Source organism: Struthio camelus, chromosome 5 (assembly GCF_040807025.1).
Source record: "Struthio camelus isolate bStrCam1 chromosome 5, bStrCam1.hap1, whole genome shotgun sequence".
NCBI classification, from domain to species: domain Eukaryota; kingdom Metazoa; phylum Chordata; class Aves; order Struthioniformes; family Struthionidae; genus Struthio; species Struthio camelus.
Genome location: NC_090946.1, coordinates 58,376,554 through 58,398,688, shown reverse-complemented (window position 1 = coordinate 58,398,688; position 22,135 = coordinate 58,376,554). Strand labels below are relative to the sequence as shown.

Sequence of the window (22,135 nt, the reverse complement as noted above, 5' to 3'; positions counted from 1 at the left end):
CCCCTACTTAAAATTGATAGATTTGTAATCACTTAATTGACAATAACTTGACCTCTACACCCAAGGCTCAATTAACCCTCTATCTGAGAAGTTCAAAGTTTCTGGCAGCTTGCCAAATTTCAGATCGGCAAACTCAGTTAAAGAAAAAATATAGCTCTCCTCTTCATCTAGTACAGACACTACCATGAACCTCGACATCCATCCAATAGGACAGATCAGCATATTATAACATGAAGCTACCTGCTAAACTGTGTTGGAATCCATTCTCAGTACAACCACTGCTCTGAAATGGGACAGGCTATAATTAGCAAGAACTATTTGCAGATCAATAGCTCAACCCAACAGCTACCCCAATTTCCAGAAGGATTCTCAGTAACCTAAAGATAAGATAGTTTACATCCCATTCTCACTATCCTAAATCAGTAAGTCATTAGCAGAGCAGAGAAGAATAAAAATGGGTTGAAAAAACAAACCAGAGTCAGTAATTGCTAAAAGAGTCTTGGGGCAACCAGAATTTTTTTTTGAACGCATAATTGCTTCGGCATCAAACACACCTCATTTTCATTGTATTCTCACAACAGCTAAGAGTCGTGTCTTTTTATTACAAGTTGCCTCTACTGCTCTGCAATGAATGAGGGACAGAGAGGCCAAAACCAGTCTCAACTAGAGGACTTACTGCTAGGAAATTTAAATATAATGCTGGTATCAATGGTTTAGGTTATTGGTTTTGTAGGCCTGAAACTCTAACGATCCTGCTCCTGCACATCTGAAACAGCGGAGTCATTCCCATACAACCACAACAACACAGCTGATAATGGCATATTTCATCTCTAGGCCATCAATTCCCTCCATCTGAAGGCCATATGAAATATGCAAAAAAAAAATAAGTCAAAGTCCCTGTTACAGGTTTGTCCATTAACCAATAATCACCACCAATACTACAATAAAGGCCTTCACTAATAGTGTCTAGACTCAGCCTCTCCATCTTTGCTCCTGAAAAGAAAAGAAAGCAAAGGACTAAACGGGCTTCTTGCTACTGGGTACCATCACATCATGGCAGACAGTGACTGCATTAGGAAGAAACAGGAGACAGAAAATTCACCAAGCTGCTGCTACTCATCTGACTATTCTCTGGTAAGAGGCCAGCAGTTTCCAGATGCTGCCGAAATGGCACCTTTTAGAAATTATTTTTTTCCATGATCCACATATGAATGCATGCCAAGATAAACAAAATCTATTTATGCAGATTTTTACTCCAGACTCATCACTGTAGTGCCTGAATAGGATGCTAGCTACCATGTGCTGTGCTACATACATAGGTGACTGGACCATGTAAACATTAAAAACATTAATGACAATCTACGTCAGATCACTTTCAATCCAGCGAAGAACTACATAGGTGTAAATAAAGTTTTACCTAGTACTTGTCAGACAAGCTCCACTATGCCACCTGGGACATTATTCCAAATATACTGCAATGAAATGGAGACTAATAAACACAATGACATCACCTATGCCTCAAGAAGCACCTAAGTCATAGATCACTGAAAGCTAGGGGGACCTGTATCACCACATACTTTCCTCTTCCCTAGGCACTGGCTGTTGGTGACCGAGTTGAATGAAGAAGGTCTAACAAAGTACAGCCAGTCTTACTCGCTCAAGATTTCTTCATTCTATTGCCTATTTGGACCAGTCAGATTTTTGTTTCTTCCCTGGTGAAAACTTCATGCTCCAGGGCTTGCACACTACAAAATCATCTAGCTTTGAAAATAAGAGCTAGTGTTTTCCATCTCTCTCAACATCGGAGCAGCAGTGCTCAACTCATTTCTTAAAATGACAGTCACTTCCTAAAGTGTGCCTTCTGAATTTTCTACCCATTTTCCGTTGCTCTCAACGGCCAGACATTTTACCCAAAATGCTACTCTTCAACAACAATCATCTCACTTTTGGTATTTTAGGCCAATTAGCCTCAAAGATCAGGACTAATTGCAGAAGCTTAACGCTATAACAATACGATAGAGATCCAAGCACTTCTGCTAGAGTAGCGCATGCATCTTGGCAATCATACAAGCGCCTCTGACAAAATATGCTGCATCAGAACGTATAACTACTGGCATGAAAGGATGTGCGAAGACATGGTACAAACCTAGTTTGCTTAGGCCCCAAATAAACATATCCCCAGCTCCTTTCTCTCATTCCTGCAACTAAAATGGAGCTACCATTCACATCTCAGGCTTTTTTTATTAGCATCTTCTGATTTCAGCCAAATCCAACTCAAAACTTTCTGTGGATGGGGAGAATAAAGGGAGGGGGGCACGACAGGGGAAGATTTGTAGCTGCATGTTTAAGAAAGAAGCTAAATTCATCAAAATGACAGGGGAGAGTGTTGGCAGAGATTTGAGCTATTTATTCTTTTAGGAAAATCCTATAAAGAATGACATGAGGAAGCCTCTATCTGCAGTCTTGTTCATCACACTGGTGAGGAGTCCGATAACAGATGTATGCAGTAGCGTGATTTAGTGCCGGGAGCTGGCCCCTGATGTGTATTAATACAGCGGCAAAGCGGAACGAAACCCTCTTCATCACTCATCTCTATAAAAGAGGTGGAATCCGAGATGGCCCGATGTTCGGCAGAGCAAGCCCATTTGTTCTGCTGACTGATGGAGCCAGCTCAGGCTGTGTCCTTCACCTCCATGGGGCACTCAGGTTGCAAAACAGGAGATCACTGAAGCAGGACCCGGTCAACAAGTGAGACGAGAGCAGTCGGACTCAGCTAAGGAGCTATTTAAAGGAGAAGAAATCTAGCACTGTATATGCACATCTATGCTGTCACAGGCATGGGCTTGCATTCTGATTCATCCCAGTGTTTCAATTTTTGCAGAAGAGAAAAGATTCCATAAACAGAAGAAGCCTCCGTAGCGAGAAAATGAGGCTGCCATGATTCCCCAGGGACAGGGGAACCTCCGTATAGCGGCTTATAGATTTTTCTACCTTGCATGCATCCACATCTGTCTCACCAATGTCTAACAAGCAGAAAAAGCTTTGGTTAATTCCATAGTGCTGCAGAGTAGTCCTGTGTATTTAATTAGGAGTTTGTAATTCTAGAGTCAGATCACCTTTGATGGAAATAGTATCATATTTCACAAGTTTCCAGGCAGCATGTGCAGGTTTCACTCCAGCTGCATTTAGACTAAGAGAATGCTGTACAAAGTCAGCTAGGACACATCTTCCTTTATCCAGTCGCAGAAATTTGCAAGTCAGTATTGTAGCAAACCCCACCCATAGGTGTTACATCGCTGGGAATATTTCTAAGCAGGACCTAAGGCAAAGATAGCATTTCTGACCATTAAAGATATTGCAGTACGTTTGCCATAAGTCGATGCACCAGCATCCTGCCCAGAATCCAGCCACTATGCTCTGCTTCCCTAATTTGCAATACATATTCTGTTTTTCCCCTGCTTCCTTCCTAAAACATTGTCAGGCCTCTATGCTACTTTCCAACTCTTGAGTTCCACTGCAGAGGCAGATTCACTTTTTGAAGAAGTGTTCTCTTTACAATATGCCTAGTCCATTAAGTACAGTTTAGATAATATTTTGACACTTACAGGCATAGAAATAGAAAGCGACTAGCAATGCAGTATAGAAATTACATTCTGAACAAAAAATAAAAGACACATAATAGGAGACAAAGAGACACTAGCACTTACACCACGAAAACCCCATACCTGGAACTGAGCATCTGTGGCTACTGATACACAACTTCACTAACCCTTTCACTACAGAAGCTTGAATACCCTACCATGGGATACTCAAAAGTAAGGAAAGAGTATCCTAAATCAGTCAATAACAAAATAACACATCTGCTGAAGAACAGACCGTTAACTTAAGGTTTTTAGTTTGTTGTTAAAAACAAAACATAAAGCACAGAACCATTCAGACAATCCATAACCCAGACCTGTGGGAGATCTGTGCTATCTCTGGAGAGAGAGCATGTCTGTCTTCCCTATTTCATTATTCTCCTGTCTCCCCACCAGCCCAATGAGGAGATCCAAATTTCACTCCTCCTATTCATCATCAGGTCTTTGGGACTTCCCTGCTCTTCTCCTATCACTGCTTTTCCCATCAACTCATCTACCTTCTCATTACTGCATTACAATAGTTTGTTACTGAGCTAGTTGGGAGAACACGGGTCACTTGACCACAAGCTGAATGTTTCTAGAGGTGGGCTTGGGTAGGAGGCCAGAAAGAGGTCTCCTAAAACCCTCTTTGTGCTGCAGATTTGTACTTTTTTCAGATTCTGATGACTAAACAATCGCTTTCCAGATATAACGCAGAGTAAAAGAAACCAATATCTTAACCATTACACTCCTAAAGCAAGAAAGAGAAAAAAATCGACTATTTTCACCCTCAACAGTAAATGGCTCCATGGGAAGAGGTCTCCTTACCCAGTGATCTTACAAGAATTGCCAGACTCCTGCACCTGTGAAAGTGTCTAGAGATCTCGCTGAAAAGGGCACCAAAACTACCAGCTAACTTCAGCCCTGAATGGAAGGCACACACTGAGTACACTGATCACCTTCTTATTCCAGGTGCTGCATAATTTAAGAACAGCGGAAATAACATTTTGTGAAGAAACAGATGACCCACTGCACAGTGAAGCACTGTACATGATACAAACTTACCACAGCTGCATTACCAAAGATTTGTTTAGTAGGCAATTTTTGATGTTGTGCAAAAAACACATGACATTCACAGCCATAATTCACTTGCCCTTCTCACATGCTTTTCACTAGTTTCAAAGCAAGATACCACTGCTAATACAGTGCTAACTTCCAGTTGCCCCCACCCTCCCTAAGGCTTAAAAATTCTCGCTGAAAACATCAAGATTTTAAAGAGAAATGATTTTATGCTCCTAAACCTCCTAAACATTAAACCTCTTTAAAAATGTATTCTGTTGGAAGGTAAGTTCTCCAGCTTGTTCATCCCATTCCTTTAGGAGCTTGAACGCTTGAATGTTGAGTTAAAAAAAAAAAAAAAGAAAAAAGAAAATAAAACACCATTCTACTGGGACACTTTAGGCACACAGCATAAATCCAGGCTACCTGAAGTTGGGCTGGAAATGGAGGCTGCAGCCGGCTTTCGTTTCCTCTTGATATCCCTTGAGCACGGTGGTCCCAGATGTGCATTTGCTTGCCTGTAGAGAAATTAAAGCAACAAACTAAAATCCGTTCTGATGCCACCTTCCTTGAAAAAAACTCCGGCCAATAACCCTCCAGCTCCCTCCTCTGCTTCAGTCCCTTCTCCTGCAGGGAAGGTGAATCCAAAAGCTTCTCAGGTAAGCTTTGTTCAAACTCCTCATTAACATGCTACTATGCTCCCACTTCTTTTTAGAGCTCCCAAACACAAACTAATCAGAACGCTTATTTCTGAGCCTTTAAGGATCGATCTGGCTTTGTACTTACTTTTAAGTAACTCTCTGCATAAGTAAGGTTGTGATCAAGCAATGTTATGATAGATGCCCTACCATTATTTCTATACGGGCCTTATAAACACCCGCAAAAGTGCTCATTAAAGAAATTAAGTAACATTTTTCTCCTTTATTAGGGAATAATTTTAGAACATATTTAGAAGTGTAGACACATCTTAAGATGTATCTATACTCTAAATGTCCATGTATATTATTTTCACAGCAACAGTAAGCTCATAAATTTAGTTCAAAATGCAAAACTGTCTCATGTGGTTTCAAAATGATAATTTCCTTATGAAAGTGCAGTGAAAACAGCCCAATCTGGCTTATGGTGAAACGGCCTTGCTGCACCAGTAAGCTAGCTGAAAGGCATAGCCTGTCCCAGTCAGCTCAACTGTTAAGTCTGAAGCCTAATGATGACCATTTCAGTTTAACCATTTGCCAATTAAGAAGAAACATTTCATGACAGGGACTGGATTGAATAGAATATTCCTCCAAGTTACAGAGGTAGAAGGAAGTGAAGTTTAATTCAGAGAAGACAGTCCTGGCAGCAGTCCAGAGAACCAACTCAAACACAATCCATAATGAACAGGAATGCATAATTCAGCAATGACATTGGATTCAAATCCCTGCTTTATCCAAGATAGCAGAAAGTGTTTGGCAAGTTGCTTGGTCTCTCTCTGCGTTAGATCTGATGTGCAAAATGCAGAACTACAGTGTAAATAAAATCCATTAAAGATTGTGAGGTGTTTGCATGGTGTAAAGATTGGAATCATATAACTATTGAAGATTAAGTGATTTAATGCTTCTGTATCTTTAAAGCTGGTTATTTCTATAGTTGTTCTTTTCTGAAAGTTTAACAAACACATTTATCAAGTGCTCATATCTTTTAGAGATAAAAAGGAAAAGTTCATGGCTTCATGTTTCCCTGCCAATGTGTTTATTTCAGGAAAAAGAAAAAAGGCATTTTATTAATAGATACAATTTAAGAAGCTGAATTTAGGCAAAACCAAAGTTTGCTCTTGTAGCTATACAGGACAGTGCAGGGAGCACAGAAAATTCCCCAGCACTATAAATGGTTTGAATACCACCAAGCCTTCGTACTTACTTGCATCAAATGCACAACCACAAAATAAGAAAGAAAAGGCAGAACAGGGCATCTAGTATTCTATATTCTCAAAATTCAAAACTTCTAAAAGAAGTCTGCAAGATCTGTCATCTCAACCTGATATTAAAGAATAGTAGAAATTTAAACTTTTTGAAACCAACTTTCACTGAGGGCTACTTTTTCAAATCCTTCATTCTGAGGAGCACATATTAATATAATTGGAGATAGAAGTCTCCTGAAAACATGAACTAAAGATTTTCAGAAATACCAGCACAACTAGAGACTGCGCACACAAATCTGGTATTTGGGCACATAAATGACTAACCTGTAAGTGACCTTTGTATATGTTAAGTCCTGCTTTTATACATGATTATGATAGTGGCTATATATTCTTTTAGTGCAGTTCTGCCATGTATTCTGAAACATCCAGGCACACATAACCCAAGGAAAAGGCAGGCTCAATCAAGTGGAACTTCAGGTTTGTATTTTGCATCACCGATACAAGACTAGATCACTAACTAGATGACTACATAATTAAATATAATAATACAACTCATTTTACAGAGCAATAATAAAAAGGTTCACTTTTCAATTTTACGTGCTTACACCAACATTAGCCAGTTGATTCTTAGTGCAGGACCACTAAAGACTAGAAAGGAAGCATGCACTATTATTTCCACGAGATTTTATGCAATTAGCACCCATTCACATAAGTAACAGCTAAATTAAGAGCGCCTGGCTCTCATCTCCATGTTCAAACCACATCTAACCTTGTCACACAATTACACAGGGAAAAGAAGAAAAATCAAAACAGAGTAAGAGAATCTCACAATCTCTTCTTGTAGTGAAAATAAAGCCAAAGCGTACTCCAGCCGGAGACTCGTAGGAAGGATGTTGCATCTAGCAGCCCTGCCTTCAACACACAAGGCTCAGAGGTCATAAATTGTCCCAGTAACATGTATTTCATTCAGGTTTATCCCTTATTGATCACCCACACTCCAGCTAGTAAATCAGGAACCTATTGATTACTCGCTAGCCCTGGCTGACCTGGTGGTAAAAGTGTCAGTTTCAAGTGGTTGGTGCCCTTCACGGGCACCATAAATCTGCATACAGGGCACCTCCAGGTGGTGTGTACCTTGGGAGAGGGAGGATCAGAAGAATGCACGCAGGATGACAAACCTCATCAATGCATGGACAGCAGGGGGATATGAGGTACAATTTATGAAACATGCATTTTTGGTAGATATCAAACTTTTCAATCTACATCTCTAATTGCTAGCTAGCATGTAAGCACTATATTGTAAGTGAATACATTGGTGAAATCCAGTTTAATAGCATACTCCTAGAAACACCATCATCAAGAAAGCCAGGTTAACGGGTACGTGCAACATACCACTATAGCAACCGACAGGCTGACCTATAAATTGCAAAAATCTCATTGACAGACTGCAACCACAAATTAGTTTTTCTGCCAAAACTGGATTTTTACAATTCTTTTGAACAGTTTAGAAATAACTCAGAGGTAGGATAGAACGAGGCTGAGAGGAAAGAGGGAAGTAAAATACACATCAGCCCATTGTCACAAGCTTTTCCATGAAGAAATCAGAGGCAGACAGCTTTCTGGGATGAAAGAGTTGGGCCTAAGCTGAGAAACTGGGACTGTTCTTACTCTGTCCTTACTGGCTTTCAATCCCTCTTTTCCACTACACTTCTACGCTTTCTTCATTGTTGCACAAACAATAGGTGGAAAATAATTGTCTGGTTACTTTTGGACTATGGCTGGTGGACCATAAAAAAAGCAACAAAGTTGCAGTGCTCAGTCACACTTGAACCTGCCAGGTGACCAGAGACTAATGGGAAAATTTTACCTAACATCCAGATGGGAATGAAATTCTACCCTGGGAAGAGTAAAAGCAGAACATACCTGGACAGACAGAGCAGGATTTGAGATGCAGCTACCCTGATAGCTGCGATATATCCAGCCTACACAGAGGAAGCGCTGCAGCCTCTCGTTGCCAGAAGTTAGTGAATGAAAAATTACATATATATAGAAACAATGGTTTTATAGGAAAAAACCCATAGTTACTTTCTGACACTCATGATTTTTTTATCACAAGCTCAGGAAATATGGATTTATCTTTCATTCTTAATATAGTACTTAGGGTACCTGATTTGGCATACAGTTCGCACTGGAGAAAAGACAGGCTTTGCTGGGCATAAAGCTGGGATTCATTGCTGTCCTCTAATGAGTCAGGAGAAGTTTGAGTAACATTTCCTTTCCCAACCCTCTCCCCCCTCCATTTTCCACATCTACCACAGGGTTAAAATAGTAGGTTTTATTACTGGCAAACAGTATAATCTATGGGAGACAGAATACAGAGCACACACAGACACCAGTTCACAAAGAACTTGACTGAACACAACCAGGCCCCCTGAAACCTACGCAGCCTATAAATCAAAGTCTAGATTGTAAAACAATATCCAGTTTCCCAAAAGTGAGGCTAAAAAACCATCTTATTCTCACGGCAGAGGCCCTTGAGAAAACCCTACAAAGCTAACTGCGACTCTTAAGACTGTGGCCCTCTTAGAAGCAGAAGTGTATATATCACACACCTAGAGGTGTGTGGCCCTCACTGTAATCTCACATCATTCAGTTTCTCTGCTGACATTCTTTATTCTAACCCTATCCTTGCAAGCAGAGCACTTTGATTGTGCAGCGAAAGTGAAAGGTGGCCATAAACCTACCATCATACAAACAAGGGGTGCTACTCTTCTCATGAAATAAAAATGAATCTTTTACTGAGTATTCTCATTAAAGTAAACGTTCAGAGACAGCCTTCTAACAAGGATCCTGGTACTAAAGCTGCACACAACCCAGCTATTGTTATTGTGATGCTGTATTCCCAGCAAACATAGGCCAAATAAAAGGTTCTTTTTCTAAGCCCTGAGGTGTTACCTGAGGCTGTTTACGGTGGCTTCAAAGGTCAAAATTAACAGTGAGAGTAGAGTTCCTCCTCCTCTTTGAAACTATACAGCAGCTGGGCACCAAAGTCTGATCTGCACATCACATGCGTAAATCACTACAAGTTGCTCATCCAATCTGCAGGCAAAGCTCCCACGCATGCACTTGGTTCTTGCTATCACATCACACAGCAGACATTTTCTCTGCATAGGAGTGTCTCTTTTTCTGCCCTGCAGGGCCTCATGGGAGAGATTCTAAAGAACATTTTCAGGTTCCAAAATCACTAACGGGTCAGTTCTTTTCTTAAAACATCTGAATTTCACAGGCCCTCACTCAGTAGCAGTCTGTTCCACAAGTAAGCACTGCAATGATGTAGCAATTCCATTCCTAAAGGTCTGCGCATGACAAAGAAGCGAACATGCTTTTCTTCTAGTTTCCCAAGTAAAGCTTCTAAACAGAGAAGATGCATTTCCATACAATTCAATCTATATTTTCATACTGAATCACAGGATATCTATGCTAGAAACAGCCCTAGTATCTGCCAGGCCTGCTGAATACATAGACTTGATGATGGCAACATACTGCATAGGGGAAGAAAAGGAAAGTAGGTAAATACAATTCTGAAGCTAAGAGGAATTTATTTTTCACTCCAGAGAATTAGGATTCACCAAAATGGGAGCATTAGGCCTCAGACAACTGCATGCGACACTAAGTTCATAGCTACTGTTCACTGCATGCCTATTAGAAGAATTCAGATCCTCAACTGGAGTATTCGCCAAGTTTTAGCAAAAGAAGAATTGAAAGTGCTCCAGCTAAACGGAAAGTTTTTAAGAAACACTGGGGAGGCAGATGGCTAAAGCAGTTAAAAGAAAAGACAGTTTTACATACAGAGCTTCCAGGAAGATGAAGACATGGGGATAGGTTGAGTAGAATGAACTGGATACTGTCCTGGTCAAGTGGGACTGCATGAAATTCTGAACACCTGTTCACTCCTTTATCTACCTCAGGAAAGGCTTGACATTTGCAGGCAGTCCCTAAACTTTCACACGCCTGGGTAAGAGGCACAAATGTCAGGGTCTCTGCGCAGATTGAGAAGAGAAAGAAAAACAGTACATGCCAAGTGATTTTCTTTGAGGATTCAGCTGCATAGCTCAGAGGTCTCTCTAACATAATTCTTAAAATCTCCATCTTCAACATCTACTTGCCATCGCACTGGGCACTCATGTCCACTTTTCCTATGACCTCCTGTAAAAACATTCAATTGAGTTTTTCACCCCTTACTCTTATTTTGAATGCTAGACAAACAGTAAATGACATCAGGGACCATTTCTCTGTTACCGTCCTATTTTAGCCTACCTGCTATTCAAATCCAAACTGAAGAGAATAGCGGCTCTAGGCACTTCTGAGTTTCTCACCCTGCCTCAAGGGACTAACATTCCACCAACCAACACTACATAACAACTTCCCATTGATAGAGCCAAGGAATCACTGAAATCTAAATCAAATACTCTGGCTTGGGCCTTTACAAAATCCTTTTAAGTAGGAGCTTGAGAAGGAAATAAAACTCTCTTCAGACCATTCCCTTCTACCAGAGAGGCATATGGGCAGAGAGGAAGGAGGAGACGGATCACTCGGTCTGTCCATGCAAGTCTCTATTTGCTTGCTTTTCACAGCCTGCATCGTCAAGCAGAAACCTTAACAGACAAGACATGATTAGCAAATGCTTTGTGCTCTTAAAGGAGAGTAATTATAGGCATGTGAAAAAAGGGAAGAGATCCCTGAGGTACTCTTCCTTGTATGCCTCCCGAGAGGCAGCAGAGCCATTAAAAATTCCATGATGAAGAGGAAAAACAGCCTGGGAACAGCCAGGAGGCAATACAGCAAATTAATACACCAGCTGTCCCTCGGGAAGACTGCAAGAAAGCAGGAAACTCTCCTCGCTTCACAAAATAAAATTCTACCACTAATGATAACAGTCACCACACACACAAAACTGCTTCTAATGATGGGTGTGAAATTCCCAGTGCTGTGCATACACTTTGAATGAAATCTCTTCTCATCACAGACATAAAGCAAGAAAGGTAATCGTGGTAGTGTACAATTTATACAGCCTTTCAAATAAGACCTTCCCAAGGAGCCCCCTGCACAAACCCTTCTCCTTGACACTGAAAAGCCTTTCTTGAACACCCCTGGCTCCAAGCTCTGCATTCTGGCCAGCACTTCTGTTTACAGGAAGCACTGGGTTACCAGCCATTCACTGCACTACTGGATGAAGTGGACCAAGATCCACCAGAGAGGCAAAGAAAACATCTCCATGGCAGAGAACAGACTCCACCCGATACTTCCACTGGACACATTTGTGGTCGCACTCATTAAAGAGGACAAGAAACTAAGCAGAGGGAGGTAGCTTTGCCTGGCACAGCAGGCATCAGGTTGAAACTGGATGTCCACAACATCAAGACAGGCTCTTCTCTAATGCATTTCACATCATTCTCAGGGCATTAGCTCCTTTTTTCCTACCTCGTTCTGAGCAGTTTCTAGGTGGAGTTTCTCCAAGATGAGATGCAAGCTGTTAGGAGCTTAGTAAAGCATAAAATATTGGAATTGACTCCATCCACAGAAAAAGGGGAAGACGTTAAGTGGCACAATGGATGAAGAGAGCTCACAGAGACTATCTGAACCTCCTGCAAGGAATGAGAAAATAGACTGCTAACGGGCTTGGATCTTGAAGCATTAAAGAACAAGTATTGTCAAGAGAACGTTTCTGTGAAGGAATAAATGTCCTTCTTTGCCCTTGGCAGCATCTTCACATAAGGTAAGCACCTTGCACTACAGATTTCAATCCTGGCCACCCACATGGGGCCATTAACATTTTCATTCTTATCATATTTTTCCCCCATAAAGATTCTTGAGCATATTTCACACTATAATATGAGCTACTTTACCTATAACTAACAGGCCTCTAAAACATAGCCACCTCTAGGATGGGACAAACAACTTGTCTGACAACATTCAGTAACAACTCATCAGGGATTATGTTTGTCAGGACATCAGCCAGCTGGTCCTTAGAAGAAGGAACCAAGCATATCCACCAGCAATTAGACTACATATAGAGCAAAAACAGGCAGCCATTATGATCACCCTAGCTTCAGAAATCCCTTTTTCAAGTAAGTCACAAAGAATAGCTTTGGAGTGGGCCTTCCAACATCAGCATAAAGGTACAAACTTTGACCTCTAAGAACCTGTAAGCAGGAACTGGCCAGACCTGCTTTCTGGAGGACAAACGGGGAATAGTTGATGCCACCTGGAGCTTCTGTAGAACAATCAGCACAACGCTCAAGGCACAACAAGGGATACGCTCACTGCAAATGAAGAGATCAATCTTCTTGCTTTCCAGGCAAGGGAAATACCCAAACGGGGGCAAAAGCACAGAAAGGAATCAACTTGCTGATGCACAATCTTCTGAGTTCTTTTTATTCTCACGCAGTTGATTTTCTAAGAACTGGGGGGTTTTTTCCCCTGCTTTTCAGCTTCAGCATGCTGACTACAGCAGCATGAGGTCATGGTGCAACATCACAGAACTCCCACAAAAGCCAGTGGGAGGAGAGGCTTTGCTGGGTGGGTGCCAAGCTTTCCTTCAGACACATACAACCTCAGTACATTTTTCATGCTCTATTTGCTAATTAACAAGTGAAAGAAAACCATGAAGTTGAAAGTCCAGACGGTTCTTTTAGATTAAGTCCTTCCACAAGAACATAAATAGAGTTGTATCCTAAGCAAGGCTTTGTCTCCTTCCACAGGAAAGGAGCTCAAGAGCACCTTAATTTTGGACAGTCACCTGCAGTGCAAGAGCTGCAGTCACCTCCCAGGTCGACACTCGGATTTAATTAAGAATTAGTCAGCATCAGGCACCCAGATAGCATACTAACCCCAAACACACAGACTCAAATATATCTCAACAATTGGCCGATCCAGACCTAAATTAAAGCTGTAGCAATAAACAGAAATATCAAGCCACTAAAGGTCATATCAGATCTCTGTTTTAGGCATCCAGGACCCCAAAAAGCCTCAACATCTCACCCACACTAGCTTGCCAGCACCTTCCTTCTCTTCTTGTTCTGATTCTAATACTGGCCAACAACACCATTTATAATCACGTAGCAGTGACTCACTGCACAACGCACAACAGATCACGGTTTTTTCCCCCCTCAAACATAGTATGTCCCACCTGTCTGTCATACACTCTGTTTCACATACTCTAAGTACTTAGTGTACAGAGACTGCCACATTACCTGCATTTATATGTTTTATGCTAAGTTTGACACAGGCCTCCTGTGCTCACCAGGGAAAAGTGCATTAACTTCCAGGCCTGTGAGTACTGTACTAACTACATAGTACTACTGAAGATACCCACGGGAGGGAAGCGAGAAAACCCCCACAGAGCAGAGCAAGGGAGTTACCTGGCAGTGCAGTGTGCTGGCGAGCATCTTCGGTGGGAAGCATCAGCAAGCACATCCAGAGAGTACAGAGGAGATAATGGATTGAACTGGAAAGTCAAGAGAGTTTATTTAAGCAAAGTGTTAAAAGAACCAGTCTCCATACAGACCCGATCAGATCTGTTCCTTATAGGTATTCATACAGTATATGGAGACCTTTCCAAAACATCAAGGGGTGAGGCTGACTTCAGATGAAAGGCTAGCATAGGACGTAACAGTAATACTTATAACCATCTTCTCGCAACAGAGAGTCCTACAAGCATACTCCCCTTTCATCTCACATTATCACAAATGCTGGTTGATCAAGAGCATACGCAAAGAGTTCTACTGCTGCATGCTATGAGCAAGTCTGCTTCCGTTTAAGGAAGCTTCTTGTCCATCTTCACGTTGTAGAGAGAAAAGTCACTGGCACGAATGGTGTAAGCACAGAACTTTCCAACAGTTCCCAATATTCCCTACAGTCATATGCATCAGTGAAACAGATCTCCAGGAGACTCAGGCCCACCAGGCTCAGTCCACAATGAGCTCGCACCTCATTGCACAGAGAGTGAACTGTATAGCACTCCTCCTACTTCATGCTCTCCTCACAGGCTTTTTCTCTGCAAACTGGTTAAAAGGAATTTCTGAAAGTGTGTTTGGTCAGGATAATCTCAGATCATTTGTAATACATATACTGGACAAGCCTTGAGGCCATCAAGCCTAAACACGACAGCTCATTGTGAAAGATGCAACTCTTAAGATTTTTTTAAGGAACAGGACAGAAATGGATTTTGATGATTTCTACTCAACCGACATAAGCAGCAACCCTTACTCAATTCACAAATACAAAGTTCATACTCATAGTTGCTCCTGGATGCCTGCCATACATCCCCATTCACCAGCTCCTCTTTATTTATAATTCACACAACTAGCAGGACATTCATTTCTATCTACTTTTCAAGGTGCTACACCAACCTCCAGAACTCTTGCTCTTGTATTACTAGGCTCACTGTTGCATTTTAAAAAGGATAAATTCCTTTTAAAAAGGAATAATCCACAGCTGTAGCAGGACTCTTATCATAAATATTATCTGCAGATGTAGAAGTCAGTACAAGGCCTTTGCCTTCAAACTTTCTGACAGAGAAGCGAGGCACTTTGTGCCATAAAGTTTCTGTTATCAAGGAGCTCCTCCTTAAACCAGACTGTTGGTTTACTGTCAATAAAGTTGCACTACAGCTGTACAGTAGGGAGGAATCACCAGTAACCCTTTGTAGCTGACACAAGTTCATTTGAGAAAAACAAAAGCACTTATTTTTGTCATTTTCAAGCTTACTGCAATTATTATTCATCTCTCTAGCAGTACATAAGCACTACATGAATATTGTCTTTAACAGGAAATCCACAGTTGCACAAAGGCTTGAAAATTAGTTCTTGCCATACGTGTACTTAGAGCCACCCGAAGGAAACAGCTTTAAAGCTTGTATTCACAAACCAAAAACCAACTTGCAATTGAACAGAAGGGAGTGTGCATGGTTGGAAACAGTTACAACACCACTGCTCAACTGGAAGATGCTTTCGCTTGCTGATAGCAAGAACCTGAGCTCTACTTCAAGTGAAAAGGCTTCCTGCCACTGAAGCTATGTAAGACCTATTGGAGACCACTTAGCAAGTTAAAAGTCCATATGCAAGGGCCTCAGTCAGTTAAAAGAATAGCTATTTCACTTGCTTATCACCTCTTACATTTTCCTGCTACAGTTGCTATTTAATTACAGTCAGTTCCCCAATTCTTCCCTTCTCCCTTAATCAGATTATCAGGCAAAAGCCTGAACCAGACAAGGCAAAACAAAACATCTAAAAAGAAAGAGTTCCCATTCTTATGCAATTTTGTGAGGTCAAAGCTCCTCCTACCAAGAGGATTATCCTTCCCACTCACTGTCAGAGACGAAGGCAGGCGCTAGCCTGAAAGAGGGAGATAAGCAAAAGGGGTTCTTGGGCTACTCAGTCCAAATAGACAATATAATGCCCAAGACATCGGTTGTGTTCAAAGCCCAGAAGACATCAGTTTCTAAAATGAGAAGGGACAGGGCTGCCTTACCTCATGTGCACAGGCCACAGTGTAGGGGAAATCAGAGGCTGGCACTTTGTTCTTTCTAGAGGGAAGCAAATCAAGAAAATAAAAAAGGTAGAGCAGAGTCAGCTTACCTGGTTGCGATCTCTCTTCCCCATGGATGGTAACCAAAAACTGGAAGAAGGCAGAGTTGAAAGGAGGGGTGGGAGCAAAACCAAGGAAGAAAGGAACACAGGAAAAGAAGAGTTGTGGGTAAGGAGAGAAGGGAAGGACAAAGACGGAGGGAAAGGAGAGAGATTAAGCACCAACAGGACTCATACTAAAAACAACAAATTTCAGATCCCGGGAAGAAACGTGGATGCCAACAGCTGGTGAAGGCTGAACCCCCTGAATTACAGTCAAAAGGAGCCCCCTTACCTAACCGTAGCCCAACAAGAACAGCATTAGAGGACCCAAGGGGCAGAAGCTATATTTCTGGTGCCAAGTGTAATTATAATACACAAATTGGAGAAGGAGACGTAGAACTTCAATGACAGAGAAGGCAATTTCGCGGCTGCTTTGTCAATATAATTTCTGCTATCAGGGCACACACCCATACTGTGTCTCCACACAGAAGCTTTTTAAATAACTGACAAAGAGCTCTTCTCATGACTGTGCAGGAGAGCCACAGTTATTGTGTAAGGGAAGAGGAAAGAAAAAGACAACTGGAAACAGAAGGGCATTTGAGCAGTGGCCACACACAGGGGCAGCCTTATAACTGGGGAAAATCAGCCAATGCAAATTAGAAAATGGAGAAACCATCAGTAAAGGGCTGGGTCCTATTGAGCAGGTCACTGCATTCTTAAATTACTATAAAGCTTTTCGTTCCCTTTAGTCCCGAAGGGAAGACGACCCCATAGTTCTTCCACCACCCCTTCCAAAGTCCTACACCGCAACTGGTAGGGGCCTTACTCTTTCTGGCGCGGGTCACTAACAATATGACCTAACCTCTCGGTGCCCAGAGTGCTCATGGAAGTCTCCTGAAACACAAAGACAGATAAAAAGTTGCAGTTTCTCATGCAGTGAGCAGACATAACAGCTTGCTGCTGTCAGTTAGAAGAGAACTTGCTTCCCATCCTTTCCTTCCCAGCCCACTCTCATCTACACTTATCTACCTTCTCATTTTAGAACCTCAAGTGAGCCAATTTAACCAATAAGAATGGCAGAAAAACATCTTGTTTTATTTGCTGAGCTAGTTTTCTGTCATTTTACTGACTATATTCACTTGCAAAGGGGTGTATCAAGGACTGGATCAGTATGAGGTATGCAGCACAAGGGTGCAGTTAAGAACACAGGAAAAGGCAGAGGAGTGCTTACCCACAGGTTGCTGGGGCCAGCTGGGCCAGAAACAGTCTGAGAGCCAGGACATCACATTACCCCACCAATAAAAATCTTTAGCTTGTTCTCCTCACAAACTGAAGCCAGCCTCTCCAGTCAAAGAGGAAGGGGATTCATCAAGCACAGATGAATGAAACTAAGAGTAAGCACAGAGCTTGTGCTTTCTGAAAGCAGCAATTCAGCAGAGTATCTCCAGCAGCTAAAAAAAAAAAAAAGTATATCCTAGGAGAAAGGACTTGCTCTGGGAGTACATTTCTCTCTGAAAGATGCTGCCCTGTTCATGTGCTTGATGCTGGTGTACGCATACTCACACAACCTGAAGCATCAGCTGTTCATATCTGCATAGCAACTACCTCCAAGAAAGAAATGCATTTTGCGGTGTGTGCCTGAAGATGAGGGTAAAAGGCTTTCACAGGTAAGATTCTTCATAGCTTGTGCCCGGGTTACATAAGCAAAACATGTACAAAGTTTGGGGCTGGTAGTTGCAGCAGGGGTGAAAGATGGGCTATTTGTTACAGCAGGAAAATTATTAACTTAAAGCGCCGTAATGTTTAAATTTACGGTTTATTACTGTGTAAATTACAAGCCGTACTTTTGGTAATTAGCAGCTTGCTGGCGGGGAGCTCTGAATGAAACTCATTATTTATGATTACAATTTAGAGAGAGATGGGGAAGGGGGAGCAGTGACCTCCGCTGCAAATGACAAAGATCCCTTTAAGGTGATGAAGATGAATTAAACAAGTAAATATTATCCTTCTCATTTGGATCATTAGAGGTGCTGCCAACAGGCCCAGTCACTTGCATGTGGCCTGAAGAACCATAGCCACACTCTCTTGCCAGCTGAGGATTTATATTTTAAACACTGGTTACAACTAAGCAAGGTGAGTGGAAGGAAGAAGGGGCAAACAAGGAGCTTTCAGGTGTGGCTGAACAGAAGCAGGAAAGTGTGCTCATCTAGCCACCAGCCTCCTCTTACACCTCTCCCTAACAAAGACTCTGTAAAGCCAGCCAGTTCAGAATATAAACCTACATCATCCAGAGCACATCCCAATTAAAGTAAAAGCCAATACAGCCAACAACCTTCCTTCTCAGAAGCATCTTTCACAGTGGACAACAGCACTCTCCACTCCAACATCCAGACCTGACCAGGATTTTTCCTCCCTCTTTTAGACAGGCTTCTGACAAATCTCCAAATAGGAAGAGGATCAATATTTTCTTCCCTCTTTGCCCCAAATACTTCTGTCACTAAAAGTGCCACTGCTAAAGCCACCTTCCTCCACTGCCATTCATATCACACTGCTGCGTGGTAAAAATTGTATGCACGTAAAATTTGACCTTCCTTCACCTCTGAGTCACCTCTCAGGCCATGTAGTCTCAGATTAGAAGCATACACAAGTCTCCTGCCATCATCGCTTTCCCCTGTATTCTACCTAAAGCTTCTTGGTATTTATGTTCCCTAACATTCACCTTCACACTTCCTTCCATACTGCTTTTAGCACTGATCAACTGTCTCTGCCATTCAAAATGTTCCTTAAGGTCCGCTCCATCACTGAAGTGACTTCAGGCCGTCAAAGCAGTTAATCAAAGCAGATAGCATGTGAAACAAAAATTTACAGGGCCCACTTTCTGCAAAAAACAATTCACTTGCTAGCTCACTTAGAATAGTACTTCAGAACTGATCAACACTGCAAATACAAATTTATTATCTTGTAAAAAGGAATACCTTGCCAACAAGCCTCCTTCGACCTTTCCGAAGACAACGGGCAGCAGCTCCTGGTAGGCGATTGAGGCGAGCATGAAACCCTGAGAAGAAAAACAAACAAAAAGGAGAGCAATGAATACCTAAGATTCTTCCCGACAAAACATCCAAGAAAGATAGTTGGTTCAGTGGAAAAAGTGTGAGATTAAGACCAAATCTTGTACATAGCCATGCCTTACTTAGTTTTTGCTCAGATCAGATCCTCTGTCTCAATCTGAAAGAAGTAAATAATTTATTCATAATAAAAATGTATTTAAAGAAAAAAATAACAAGCAAAAGAGACTCAAGAACAAGAGCAGCTGATATGAGGGATAACGAGTATTTCAGTATCCTCTCTACTAGAGCAGCTATTTTGAACTAGGACTTTCTTGCTCTACAGACAAACAGCAAATAAAGTTTCTCAACCCTGTTTACACAATGCTAAATATACGCCAAATACCTACATCTTTCCATTGCAAAGCTAGGACATAATGCATTGAGAAGGAGCATTAAAAAAAAAAAATACAGAACACTAACATCAGCTTATGTTGCAGCACCTATGAACGACATCTACTCTTAGCGTCGTATCACAGTTCACAGATACACTGCATTCCTTATGGAGCTCACCTCTCTGAGCTGGCCGTGAGGGCAAAAGGAATGTGGAATCTGAGAGCTTGTCCAGGCCTGAGTCAATCCGCTCCACTTCAGATCGGTGGTCAGTTCCCCACTTGGGGAGAAAGCTGGGGACAGTGAATCCTGGGACACATTCTCCTTCATAAAACCAATCACTCTGCTCGTCATCTCCTGAAGAAATAGGATGGAATTATCCACAAGAAACCCAACGCCCCCTGAGATTGTCCCACAAAGTACTATAGGTAGGCATTTCTGGATGTGGAACAACAGCTGAAATCTCATTAGGAAATCTTTCATAAAGACCCTTATATGTGTATTCTGTCTCAACGATCTGCAGTAACTATGTGGCTTCACCAAATGCTTTAAACTAACCAACTCCTCAGTCTACAGAATTTCCCTACAGAGCAAAGCCCTCTTCAGAGACCTGCCTAGGGCAGCTTTATCACTCAGTTACGGCTGCATCTCATCAACCTGAGTTCAATGCTGTGTGATGTCTAATGCACAACTCTTTCTCTGAAGTAATTCCTGTGACAGAGGTAGAGCCCAGTCTTTGGCACACGTGCTAGAGGCCACCACAGGAGAGACTTCACAACAGGAGACAACCAGGCTCATGAAGTAAGCAAGAGAAACACACTCACTGATGAGAAAAATCCCCAGTCTCAAAATACAGCAGCTTACAGGACACAGCACGTGAGTAATAGAAATAGTCACTCAGTGTAAGTATTAATCATGATGTGAGTCTGTCTCAATTAAAATTCCTTAGAGTCTATCAGAACTACAAACCCTCCTGCAAGGCTAGGGCAGCAGCAACAGAAATCGTCAGTCTCTATAAACCAGAGCCACTATAATTAATACAGTTGCAGCCTAATACTGAGCTGCAACCGAGAGCTTTTATGGTAAAACTGCCTGAGCAGAAATCCCCCAAGGGCAGTATCAAGCAAGCAGATCCTGAAACATTTAGCTCTTCGGTATCTGAGCTGAAAAACAGTCGCACGTACTTGCAAGCTATTTCACCTTGCCTTAAAAACTACTGTCCCACCCGACTTCTGGAAAACTCATTTGCCTATCATTAAGTCTCAACTCAAGCATCCCCTCCTTTGTCTCCCACCCCAACTTGCAATATCCCTGCTTGAACTCCACTATGCCTGCAGACCAAAAGACCAAAACACCTCATTCCAGTAAGGGCAATGCAATTTTACACGTAACAGAAAAAGCAGCTCAGCCATAACCTCAACTCCAAAACAACTCCAACCAGCAACAGGTTGGACAGTCAGAATGTTTTATTTCAAAGTTTTGATACTGCCTTTTATTTCTGCGATATGTCAGCTGGCCTTACTGCTTGTGATACATACATTTTAAAATATAGAGACTCCTACCCACCTTACGTTAAATTAAAACTAAGTCATGTTGGACAGTTCTAAGTGATTATAACTGGCGCAAAAATATCCCTACAATTTTGCATCTAAGAACATGGTGCAGTCACACACATCCAAACACTACTTTCAAGAGACAAACATCACGAATCAGTATCACGTAACCACAGTTTCCTTCACCTTGAGAGGCCCCAATTCATTTTTCAAAAAACTTAACATTGAACTTAACATTCAAATTATAAACTAGGAGCATTCTCTCCTCACTGAAACACACTGGCAGCTGGAACTGCAAAGACAACCCATTTAATTCACATCACAAATATTACATGATACACCCTCAAAAGGAGAAAACCTATCTTCAACTTAAGTATATTGATAACTTAGATTTCCCATTATTCAGTTTGGGATTGTATTGTGATCGAGAATGAAAAAATTGTTTTGCGCTCTCCCCATCTCACTGAGGTAAAGAGCTGTTGTTTGCTATGTCTTTTTTTAATGATTGGAAATTGGCTAAAAGAAGGAAAGGGAGAGGTTCCTATTTTAACCTGTAAACGCAACAACATTTGATTTTCAAAGATCTCATCAACCCTTTTTAACATAAACATAAGCTAAAATATCTTGGCCAACAAGCTATTATAGTATAAACTGTTTGAACAGGCACAGGCCTGTTGACTGTGATGCCAAACCTCTCTAGACAGGGAAGATCGTAATTGGATTATTGTTTTAGCCAATATATTCTACAATCTCTTATGCACTCAATATCCTGTTTCTGGTAGCAGCCAAAAGTTAATGTCAAAAAAAAAAAAAGGTGTAAAACCAGGTCAAGTATATGGTGATACTAGTCAGGCCTGCAAGCAATCTTGTCTCAGGTGATGAAGTAAAAATTCAATACTTCAGTCATCACCCTTCTTCGTCATCTGATATGCAAGTGCCC

The 22,135-nt window shown here is 41.6% G+C and overlaps 1 protein-coding gene across 6 annotated transcripts in view; it reads right to left on the bottom strand.

Annotated features, from left to right (window-relative positions):
* The window catches only part of GPATCH2L (G-patch domain containing 2 like), a 34,079-nt gene that overhangs the window by 3,287 nt on the left and 8,657 nt on the right, over positions 1 to 22,135 (bottom strand). For 2 of the 6 annotated variants that reach the window (XM_068946635.1, XM_068946636.1), the window contains exons 4-9: positions 19,823 to 19,999; positions 19,181 to 19,260; positions 17,032 to 17,099; positions 16,108 to 16,162; positions 13,998 to 14,083; positions 5,103 to 5,194 (exon numbers count right to left, since the gene is read on the bottom strand). In XM_068946635.1, coding sequence (XP_068802736.1) covers positions 5,103 to 5,194; positions 13,998 to 14,083; positions 16,108 to 16,162; positions 17,032 to 17,099; positions 19,181 to 19,260; positions 19,823 to 19,999 — 558 coding nt within the window. Of the gene's footprint in view, positions 1 to 5,102; positions 5,195 to 13,997; positions 14,084 to 16,107; positions 16,163 to 16,214; positions 16,255 to 17,031; positions 17,100 to 19,180; positions 19,261 to 19,822; positions 20,000 to 22,135 lie in introns of all 6 variants that reach the window. The other 4 variants (XM_068946639.1, XM_068946637.1, XM_068946641.1 and 1 more) reach the window with 2 other exon arrangements.